This window comes from Capricornis sumatraensis, chromosome 10 (assembly GCF_032405125.1).
Source record: "Capricornis sumatraensis isolate serow.1 chromosome 10, serow.2, whole genome shotgun sequence".
Classification (NCBI taxonomy): Eukaryota; Metazoa; Chordata; class Mammalia; order Artiodactyla; family Bovidae; genus Capricornis; species Capricornis sumatraensis.
The window spans coordinates 94,512,337-94,523,048 of record NC_091078.1 but is presented as its reverse complement, the minus strand read 5'-3'; the positions used below and the strand labels follow the sequence as shown (position 1 = coordinate 94,523,048).

At 55.0% G+C, this 10,712-nt stretch overlaps 2 protein-coding genes across 3 annotated transcripts; one reads left to right on the top strand and one right to left on the bottom strand.

Annotated features, from left to right (window-relative positions):
- Positions 1-4,849, top strand: ACY1 (aminoacylase 1). Of its 2 annotated transcripts, none has more exons than XM_068983215.1 (15): positions 1-72; positions 449-564; positions 1,398-1,462; positions 1,554-1,658; positions 1,970-2,064; positions 2,323-2,399; positions 2,486-2,575; positions 2,676-2,732; positions 3,077-3,150; positions 3,236-3,285; positions 3,410-3,554; positions 3,636-3,704; positions 4,287-4,366; positions 4,492-4,552; positions 4,636-4,849. In XM_068983215.1, the coding sequence occupies exons 2-15, from the start codon at positions 471-473 to the stop codon at positions 4,798-4,800; spliced, it is 1,227 nt and encodes a 408-aa protein (XP_068839316.1). In that variant the 5' UTR covers positions 1-72; positions 449-470; the 3' UTR covers positions 4,801-4,849. The 2 variants fall into 2 exon arrangements, with proteins under 2 accessions (XP_068839316.1, XP_068839317.1); XM_068983216.1 differs by having other exon boundaries at positions 29-85.
- A 721-nt stretch (positions 4,850-5,570) lies between these two features.
- Positions 5,571-7,783, bottom strand: RPL29 (ribosomal protein L29). Its single transcript, XM_068982650.1, has 4 exons — positions 7,722-7,783; positions 7,288-7,332; positions 6,929-6,993; positions 5,571-6,062 (listed from the first exon to the last, which is right to left on the bottom strand). The coding sequence occupies exons 2-4, from the start codon at positions 7,322-7,324 to the stop codon at positions 5,700-5,702; spliced, it is 465 nt and encodes a 154-aa protein (XP_068838751.1). The 5' UTR covers positions 7,325-7,332; positions 7,722-7,783; the 3' UTR covers positions 5,571-5,699.
- Between the last annotated feature and the right edge of the window lie 2,929 nt (positions 7,784-10,712).

The following is a 10,712-nucleotide window of genomic DNA, read 5'->3' as shown; positions in this document are numbered from 1 at the left end:
ACCCCGAGTCCCGCCCAGAGTCCAGGGCGGACGCCAAGCGGCGAGCGCGGGCCAAGACCAGCCGAGAGCGAGGTGGGGGGCCTTGGTGAGGGGTAGCGGGATCTGGAGCTCCCTGAAGTGAAATCCAGGCAATGGGGAAATTTCTTTTGGGGAAGGGCGGCGGGAGTCAACTTGTGGGTTCAAACGTGGCTCAGTTACTTTCTAGCTGTCTCAGCTTCTTTGCGTTTTCCTCTGTAATGTATGCATTCAGAGGCACGAACTTCATGGGGCTCCTTGGGGGATTAAATAAGGAGCTGTGCTGAAAGTGGTCAGTACAGCGCCTGAAACAGAATGGGGGCTCTGTAACGGGGGACGCCCGGGGAACCGCCTTGGGGAGGGGCGGCGTGCAGATGGAGTCCACCTGCGCCAGGTGCGGGGAGGAGTAGGCAGCCACTCGATTTGCCCCCAGCTCACCACGGCAGGGCAGCGCCATGGCCAGCGAGGGTAGCGAGGGCGAGCACCCATCCGTGACGCTCTTCCGTCAGTACCTGCGCATCCGCACCCTCCAGCCCGAGCCGGACTATGGTGAGAAAGCGGCGGTTTCATTCAGGATGTGTGGCGCGGCTTCGGGGGCGGGGTCTGTGCTCTAAACCGGGCAGCAACCTCTGTCACCCAGCTGAGCCTAATCTGCTGCCTCAGATGTCTCCTCCACTGCTCTAAGTCGTTCCCTGGGCCAACAGACTTCTCAGCAGCCCCTCCAGTCTGTGCTGCTCCAAAAGTTACAACCGGCGTTTAGATAAGGAAATCTTCCCCCTCACTCCCCAGGACTTGCGGCTGGGGAGGGGAAGCTGAGGCTCCCGGAAGTCTCCTGGGGTTGAACAAAGGCCACAGCCCTTAAGGAATCAGGCTTGGTGCCAGAGAACTGTGTACCTAGGTCCAGTCCAAATCCCAGCTGGCGAGACTTGTGTCTCTGAGTCAGTTTCCCCAAATTTAAAAAAAAAAAAAAGTATTTATTTAGCTGTGCCAGGTCTTACTTGGTATGTGTGGGAGCTTTCATTGCAGCATGTGGGGCTCTAGTTCCCCTACCAGGGATGGAACCCGTGCCCCCTGCATTGGGAGCCTGGAGTCTTAACCACTGGACCACCAGCAAAGTCCCAGTTTTCTCATCTTTAAGGAGGGTAACGATGACACCTGCTTCTCACTCTGGACTTGGCACCTGGCCTTCCACAAAGGGTCACTGGCCAAGAAACATCTTCTTCCTTGGGGACCGAGATGCAAAGGTCTCTTATGGATGAGGAATTGTGTGGAGGCAGGTGTCTGCTCCCCTCTCTGGATGTCCGCCCATCTCTGCCTGGGCCCGTGGGAGGTGAGGCTGGGTGGGGAGGCAGAAGTGGCAGCCAGGCTCTCTGTGTCCCCAGGGGCAGCTGTGGCCTTCTTTGAAGAGAGAGCCCTCCAGCTGGGCCTGGGCTGTCAGAAAGTGGAGGTGAGCATGCGGCGCTGCATGGGAACGGGGAGGTGGACCTGAAGCAGCTTCTCGCCCTGCACTGACGACCCCTCCTCCTGGCCCTCTCTAGGTGGCACCTGGCCGTGTAGTGACCGTGTTAACCTGGCCAGGCACCAACCCCAAACTCTCCTCCGTCTTGCTCAACTCCCATACGGATGTGGTTCCTGTCTTCCAGGTGTCTTGGGGGTGTGGGAACACAATGTCCCACAATGGAGCAACCCTTGTGGGCAAAGTACAGACCCTCCCGTTCAACTGCAGGGCGCCCACAGTGCTGGTCCTGGCACAAACTTGACCGCATAGAGCATTACTCCACTCTGGCAGCCTCTGCCCAGTAGCCATTCCATGCCAGGGTGGGTTGGGGGTGGTGGAGGTGGGAGGCAGAGATGAGGGATGACGGCTGTCAGCAGCCCTCTTCAGGGCGGGACCACAGTTGGGCAAAGTAGGTTAATTTGGGGCTTGGGTCCCCCTTCCTGCCCATGCCCCCAGGAATATTGGAGCCACGATCCCTTTGAGGCCTTCAAGGATGCAGACGGCTACATCTATGGCAGGGGCGCCCAGGACATGAAGTGTGTCAGCATCCAGTGAGTGCCCTTCATTCCCGGTTTCCTTGCAGGGCCCAGGCGTGACTGGGGAACCTCAAGGCCAAGGAACATCTTGACCCCTTACCTTGGGCAGGAGTTCCTGCTGTGACCATTGCCTGGATGGGGAGATGGGGACAGAGACTTGCTGGAGTCACCTGCTAGGCTGTGGCGGAGCAGGGCCCAAGGCTCCAGCCTGCCTGCTCAAGCATCTCAGGGCTCCCCCCAGCACCCAGCTTACACCCTCTCCCTGGCCCTCAGATACCTGGAGGCTGTGAGGAGGCTGAAGGCTGAAGGCCACCATTTCCCCAGAACCATCCACTTGACCTTTGTGCCAGGTAGGAGTGGCTGGTGGGGGCCACCTTCAGGGGCAGGGAGAGAGTGTTGGGGCCCACCCTGTCCCACATTCTTGCTGCCTTTACAGATGAGGAGATTGGGGGTCATCAAGGCATGGAGCTGTTTGTGAAGCGGCCTGAGTTCCAGGCCCTGAGGGCTGGCTTCGCCCTGGATGAGGGTGAGCAGGGTGGCAGGCCACTGGGCAGCCAGCAGAGGTTAGGGAGGCTGCTAGTGGAGGCTGGGCCACTCCACCCTCTGAACCGCCTCTTCCTCCTCAGGCCTGGCCAACCCCACTGACGCCTTCACTGTCTTTTACAGTGAGCGGAGTCCCTGGTGTGAGTATGCACTTGGAGGGTGGGGATCACTGTGCAGATGGGAGGCTGGGCCAGAAGGGACGGGGTCCATCCGCCCAGGGCTCCCCAGCACATTGGCGCCTGAGTAGGCCTTGAACCCAGGGCCTCTGCCTCCCAGCCCCTTCCTACCCCGGCGTGTCTTTCCTTAGCTTGAGTGGAGGCCCTAACTGTGGGCAGAAACCAGCTCTACCCTGTGCATTCTGAGGGTGGCAGAGCCCTGCCTGAGGAGTTTGGAAGGAGGGGAAGGCCATGGGCCCATCTCGGGGCTGGTTGCTTTTCCAACCTGTCCCATTCTGAAGCCACCCCCTTCCCCCTGCCTCTCCCAGGGGTGCGGGTCACCAGCACTGGGAAGCCGGGCCACGGCTCGCGATTCATCGAGGACACAGCAGCAGAGAAGCTGGTGTGTGGCCCATGGGGAGGGAGTGTGGGGGTTCCTGAGGCTCTGTCCTGGGGCCCCTGTCACATGTCACCTCACACTCTCCTAGCACAAGGTTGTGAGCTCCATCCTGGCTTTTCGGGAGAAGGAGAGGCAGAGGTGAGGCAGCCTGGAAAAGGGCATGGGGCTCTGGGAGGGCATGCAAGGGAGGAGGTTGGGGTTGAGCCATCTTTTTATCTGTTCCTCCTCCTTGCTGCCGGCTGCCCCTGTCCCCTCACCACAGGCTGCAGTCAGACCCTCAACTGAAGGAGGGGGCTGTGACCTCCGTGAACCTGACTATCCTAGAGGGCGGCGTGGCTTATAACGTGGTACCTGCCACCATGAGTGCCAGCTTTGACTTCCGCGTGGCCCCGGATGTGGACCTGAAGGTGCCACCTCCACCTGGGTTGGAGGAGGGAGCCTGGATCCTCAGCCCAGTCCTCGGGGTCAGCTCACCTCCCTTCTCTTAGGCTTTCGAGGGGCAGCTGCAGGACTGGTGCCAGGCAGCTGGCGAGGGGGTCACCTTCGAGTTTGCTCAGGTATGGACGGGGGCGCCTACAATGGGGGAGTCATAGGAGCTGGGGAGACTGGGTTTGCTGTGTGTTGCTGTATACTTGGTATGCCTGCATACATCCTGACATTTCTTTAGCTGTGAGAGTTTTATTAACCAACAAGCATTAGTTGTAGAGGCCACTGTGGGTGCTGGGGAACACTGGGGAGTGGAATTAAACAATTTTTGCCCTCAGTTCTTACAGCATGAAGAGAGGAATAGACATGAGTCAAATAATTATTTATATAAGTATGAACACATGTGATCCAGGAAAGGGTGGGACCTTACACTGTGTGGACTTGTAATTGGAGTCTTTAACCAGACTGAGGTCTGGGACCACCTTCTTGAGGAAGGGGCACTTGGGCTAGAATCTGAGGACGGATGGGAAGTGGAGGACAGAGGTCCTTGGCCTGTGGCCTTTGAAGGACTAAAAAAGGGCCTGTTGCTGGACTGGCCAGCTGGATGTCTGGGTAGGTAGGTAGGGGTGTGTCCTGTGCCAGGCACAGCCTACTCTATGAATAGGGCAAGATGCCCAGACTCTGTCCTAATCCTGCCATCCTTCTCCCCACAGAAGTGGACAGAGCCCCGAGTGACACCTACTGATGACTCAGACCCTTGGTGGGCAGCATTTAGCGGGGCCTGCAGAGACATGTGAGCACGCTGGCCAGCCCTCCTCTCCCCTTCCCCTCTCCTCCACCTTCCTTTGCTCCTTCAATCCTTCCCTTGCCCTCCCTGCTTCCACATTGACCAGGAACATTCACATTCCCCCTCTACAGGAACCTCACTCTGGAGCCAGAGATCTTCCCCGCTGCCACGGACAGCCGCTATCTTCGCGCGGTGAGCTGCTCGCAGGAGGGTGGGCATTGGAGTGGTTCCTGGGTGCTGGCCTTCCCCCTAATAGCTTCCCTCATTCCCTGCAGGTAGGGGTCCCGGCTCTGGGCTTCTCACCCATGAACCGCACACCCATACTGCTCCATGACCATGATGAACGGCTGCACGAGGCTGTATTCCTCCGTGGGGTAGACATATATACTCGGCTGCTGCCTGCCCTGGCCAGTGTGCCGGTTCTGCCCAGTGAAAGCTGAGCCCTGTGCAGTCCAACCTCCACCCTGGACCACTGCCAAGGAGCCCTCTTCCCTCCTGCCCTACAATAAAGTCTCTGTGGACTGGGGCCACTTCCGAAGTACTAACAGCAAGGATGTTCAGGGAGCATCAAAGATATGCTTTACCGGTTTCAAAGATAACTACCTCAGAGATGAGGGACCATACACCATACCCGTTGCCCCGGTATATCAGTTAACTCCTTTTGAGCCTCCCAGTGTCCCAAATGGTGGACTACAAATGACCCCCATACTCAAAAGCCAGTCTTGAGGATCTGGTGTGACTGAATGGTGCTTCACTGGCTGCTCGGAGGACTAAGACAGTGGGCTAAACAGCTGATCCAGGGGGCAGAGAAGACAGCACAGTCATACAAGTAAGATAGTGCCACCACTGCTTGGCCTCCTGGGGGCCCGTTCACCTCAGAGTAGTGAATGCTGCCCAAGCCCGCTAGGAACCTGGAAATCCTCAGGCCAGAGTGCAGAAGTCCCTTCTTCTGGGTAAGCTTGAAGACCTGACGAAGGTGTTCGGGTTTTTTCTCTTTCCTCACCATCCTGCCCAGTCCAGCAACCTGTGCGTCCCAGTATCCCAGAGGCACCCACCCACTCACTCACCAGGTCCCATTCTTCCACTTCAAGGCCATATTTCCCCCGACTCACACACGGCACCAATCCAGGAAGGCTAAAACTCTACTCCCACACAAAACATTGGTACCCACCTGACCCAAACCCTAGTTCCAGCTCTGGGATCACAGACACAGGCTGACTGACAGAGCCTGTCTCAGATTTATTCGTACAAATAGCACAGGAGGACACCAGCCCCACGCAGACAGCAGCCCAGGGGGTCACACCAGTCCTTCTGTCCTCACACTGGCAGATGAAGGTCCCTACTCCGGAGCTTTGGTGGGGGCCTGGGCACCCTTGGCAGCTGGAGCCGCAGCCGCAGCCGCAGGTGGCTTGGCCTTGGTTGGAGCCTTGGCCTGGGACTTTGGCCGGCAGAGCCTGAGGCCCTTGGCGATGCGAGCACGGGCGCGCTTCCCGAGCTTGGGGTGGGCGATGTAGGCAAGTCGGCTGAGCTTGCGGCTGCCGCCTGTTGGCATCTTGGGCTTGACCTCCTTGGGCTTCACGAGGGCCTTGGCAGCCTCAGCACGTGCACTCATGGCCTTGGCATTGTTGGCCTGCATCTTCTTCAGGCCCTTCCTGTTGTGCTTCTTGGCAAAGCGCATGTTCCTCAGGAACTTGGGGTCTACCTGGTAGGCAAGAAATGTACTGACAGCTGTGAGTGCAGCATGGAAGGGCCAAGTCACCCTTGGTCCCCCTCTCTATAGCAGCACCTTAGAGACTATCAGGCCCATTGGGAGTCGCGACAGCATCAAGTCAACCTTAAATGCAGAAATAACCTGAGCCTTAGAAACTACCTGCAGCCAAATGCGTACCACCAACCCAAAAGTCAGTAATGCCACCCTGCTAATGCTATACACAAAATACATTTTCAGGGTTACATGCCCAGAGCCCAGGAGAGTTCAAATGCAGGCGCAGAAAGAAAGAAGAAATTCCTATAGCAGGATTTTGGTTGAGTCTTCCCTGAAAACCCCTTCAGGGACACCCCACCCCCTCCTCCTCAAAAAATGTCAAATTCCAAGGTTGGTACAACAGAGTCACAGCAAACAAGCTGTAAGAGACTAAGGGAGGGAAAAGGGGGAGGGGGAGAGACCAATGGTACAGGGGAGAAGCAAAGTGGAGAGAGGGCACAGTTCTGCTCAGACCCCAAGGCATCAGCCTTCCTAGCACAGAGTCAGATCAAGTCATATGGGTGGTCAAAGTGGAATGGAGTGCTCACAAGGTACCAGGTACACACAGGCAAGCCATCCTTTCCCTGGAAAGGCTCTGGGTGACCAAGGGAGATGATCAGACTGCCCTCAGGTAGCAGGTTACCACGTGACCAGGGGGTTATACTCCAAGCCGATAAAGGCCAAGTAAAACTTTATTACAGGCCTGGCAAAGCTTGAAGTCCAACTGAAACGAAGGACAGTTAAGCACAGGAATGAATGAAAGACCCTGTCTATGCAACTGGAGCCAAACAAACACACTCATGTGATTCGGTGCACACACTCACCCCCTTAAGAGATTCGTATCGTTGTGATCGGGGTTTCTTGATGCCGTTTCTATGCCATTTTCGGGCTGCGGGATAGGGAAGGAATTAGACCAAAGAAAGAGATTTCCTCTAATATGACAACCATCACAGCTGGCAAGCCGGGGAGAACTTCCCATTACTTAGTACTTGTTTAAGAAACCCTTTATCACTGGATGCAAGTGGGTATCTCGAGGCTTATTAAATCTAAACCCCAAAGGTAATGCTGAAAGTAACATCAGCCTCATGCCCATAGTAGAAAATGTGCCTTCTTTCCCTGGCAAGTATCCCTAATCGTTGCTAGGACCTGGAGCATTCGATGAAGGTTGGGCCAGGGAACTTACACTGGTTGTGCGTGGTGTGGTTCTTGGACTTAGCCATGTCTGCACCTGGAGAACGAGAGCGGAGATCAGAGCTGGGGGCTCGCCAGACTGGGTCTACCTTTTCGCCCTGATCTAGAAGATCGTGCAGCCAGAACGAGGCTGAAACAGAGGCATGTGCCTCGATTCACTCTGCAAGACCCGACGCCAGTCTCTCCCTTCCAAACTCCGGTAAGGGTACCTTGAAACCAACCCCCAGCCGCAAGATTGCGCTCTCCCCCTAAATCTGAATTCTCCCTACTCGCATCCTCCCGGTGAAAACCCATGAGCACCGCCCCCGCCCCGCGGCCTCCGCTCCCCACAGCCAGGCGCCGGTCTCCCAGTCCTTCCCAGGCCTCGCGCCCCGCAGCCATCCAGGAGTCACGGATGGCTCTGGATACCGCGCGGCTAGCACTCACCCAGGCCCTCAGATGCCGAAGCCCGTGGGACCGGAAGAGAAAGAGGAAGGCCGCGGTGCAGCACGGGAAATAGGCTCGTCGCAGCAGGAAGGCACTACTGGAAAAGCTTCCCCCAACGCTGTGAAGAAAGGTTCCTAAGCCCGGAGGATACAATCCAGACAGGAAGGCAAGGCTAACAAGCCGGGCCGGCTCGTTCAGGTTTTGCCTCCTATTTTTCCTGGACTTGAGTCTCAGGTCTCATTAAAGGTCTTGAAGGCGACGGGGGTCCTTGAGGAACACACGTTAGGCGGGAAGTGACAGGAAATTAGTGTGCCGAAAAAAGTACCCTTGGCTACTGTGTGGAGAGTGAACTGTAGGGAGCAGAGGAGAGGAGGCAGAGCTGGGAGGAATCTGGGACAGGACTTGACCTGGAGCTGAGTGGGGACACGAGGGGTGGATCGGAGTGGATAAAGAAACACACTAGACTGGGCTTGGGATGCAGAAGGTTGGGGAGAGAAAGAAGGCCAGTGTAGCGCTTCAGTTTCTGGCTTGAACAAGCGGGTGAAGATAGGGGTCTTGTTGCTTTATTCTGAGGGAGTCAATGGCTCCGGTGTTTCTTTATTTTTTTTAAAAAACTTTTAATGTATATTGGAGTACAGCTGATTAACAGTATTGTGAGAGTTGCAGGTGCCCAGCAAAGTGACTCAGCTATACCTATACGTTTATCCTGGATGTTTTCTTTTTAGATGCATTAAATGTGATATGTCTGTTGATACCCAAAATGAGTAAACCTTGCCTCCTGATAACTCTATTGCCCTGTAAAGTCTTACCCCTACATTTTTTTTTCTTCCCCACACAGAGGTGGGGTCTGAGGGCACTTTTCTTTATTTTTTCTGGCCACACCATGTGGCATGTGGGATCTTCCCCCAAACCAAGGGTTGAACCCCTGTCCTCTGTACTGGGAGCGTGGAGGCCTAACCACTGGACTGCCAGGGAAGTCCCTGAGCGTACTTTTTAAGATACAAATCAGATCTTGTCACTTAAAGTCTGCAAGCACTTCCCCTTGCATTAGAGATGAATTCTTTACCTCCCCTAATGCTGGCAACTCATCATTCACTTCTCTCCACCCCTATGGACTTCTTTCTTTCCTGCCAAGCACAAATACTTGTTCCTGCTTCAGGGCCTTGGCACTTGCTATCCACTCCACGTGGACTGCCTTCTTCCTGCTCTTTGGATCGTGTCCTAGACTGCCCCTAGAACAGAGATCTCTGCCCCATCTCCGCAATTATGCTGTGTCCTCTTATTCTGTTTGCTTCCTTCATAGAACTTGCCCAGCCTCTAATTACCTGTTTTATTTACTTGTGTATGTGTTCATTGGCTCAAGCACCATGAGTTCAGGACTAGTTTGGTCACTGTCATTTTCCATTGCCTGGCACAGCACTTGATGTAGAACAGGAGATTAAGAACCCTCCACCCCCATGACCCCCCACCACCACCACCACCCTGAATGGACACTCCTTGCACTCCTTGGCAGGCAAGTTCATGGACTGATGGACACATGTTGCAGAGAGTTGGGGAGTGAAAGAGAAAGGAGGATGTGGGGGGCTGGACACACAGGTGTCTCCTTACTGAAGCATTTCTGAGAAAAGGGAGAGAAATCTGGCAGGTTGAGTTAGGGGAATGAAGAGCAGGCTCATATGCTCCAGGGGTGACCGAGTGCCAACAAAGAAACAATTGAGGGTTTTCCCTAGCTGTCCAGTGGTTGAGACCCACCCTTCCACTGCAGGGGGGCACAGGTTCAATCCCTGGTTGGCGAACTAAAATCTCACATGCTGTGTGGTGTGGCCAAACTTTTTTTTTTTTTTTTAAAGAGAAAGAACAAAAATCAGTTGAGGCCAGGAAGAAAGGTGTCTCTACAGCAGCTAAGTCCTTGAGGGGTGCTGAGAACAGGCGGACGGAGCTGGTGGGAAGAGGTAGGGACGATAGGAGGTGGGAGTGGTGCAAGGCCCCAGGGTGTGGGAGAGGTGGGGCCAGAAGTTGGGGCAAAGAGGGGTTTTTCTGGTTTTGGGGGGTTTTTTGGTCACACTGCACCTCTTGTGCAGTGAACTCCGGGAGTTGGTGATGAACAGGGAGGCTTGGCGTGCTGTGATTCATGGGGTCGCAAAGAGTCGGACACGACTGAGCGACTGAACTGAACTGAACTGAACTGCACCTCTTGTGGGATCTTTATTCCCTGACCAGGGATTGAAGCTACACCCTCAGCACTGAGTCTTAAGCACTGGACTGCCAGGGAATTCCTAGAAGAGAAGGTTTTTGACTCTCACACCTTGAGAAAGGGAATCACACATGGTAGGGGCTGGCAAAGGAGGCTGTGGCAGCTTTAAAGGAACCAGGCTGCCCCACTGTGTGGCTTTAGCTGGTAGTAGCTTTCACAGCTCCTAGAAAGTGATCAGTGACACACGCTGAGGACTTGTTGCCGGGTTGTTTTGACACTGGCAGAGTGAGCAGTGAGCAGAGAGCCATAGCCGGATGGGGAGGCAGATTCAGAGGTGGATGACGGCCATGCAGTACCCATGGAGTTGCTGTGGGGATGGGCCCAGGACAGAATCCCAGCTGAAGGGCAAGGGAGGAGCCAATGACAAGGATGAAGAGTTTGGGCTGTGATCTGAGGGGCCCATTTTGGGGGCTAAAGGGAACCGTGATTGGGAGCCATTGGCCTGCCATGCTATGCATAGTGGGAAAAGATGGTAGGGCCAGCCATAGGTATAAAGAGAGAGTTTTCCCACCTAGCTTCCTTTCTTTTTCCCTTTCCTTCTCTCCTTCCTCCTTTCCTTTCTTCCTTCCTCCCTCCCTCTCTCTTTCATTCCTTTCTTCTTTCTTCTTCCTCCTCCTTTTCATTCCCCCCTCCCAATCTGTCTCTTTTTCTCTTCATAAATGTACAAAGAGCGTATACAAGCTCTTTTGTAACCTGATTTTATTCATTCATTCGTAACCTGTGGACATCTTTTCCTC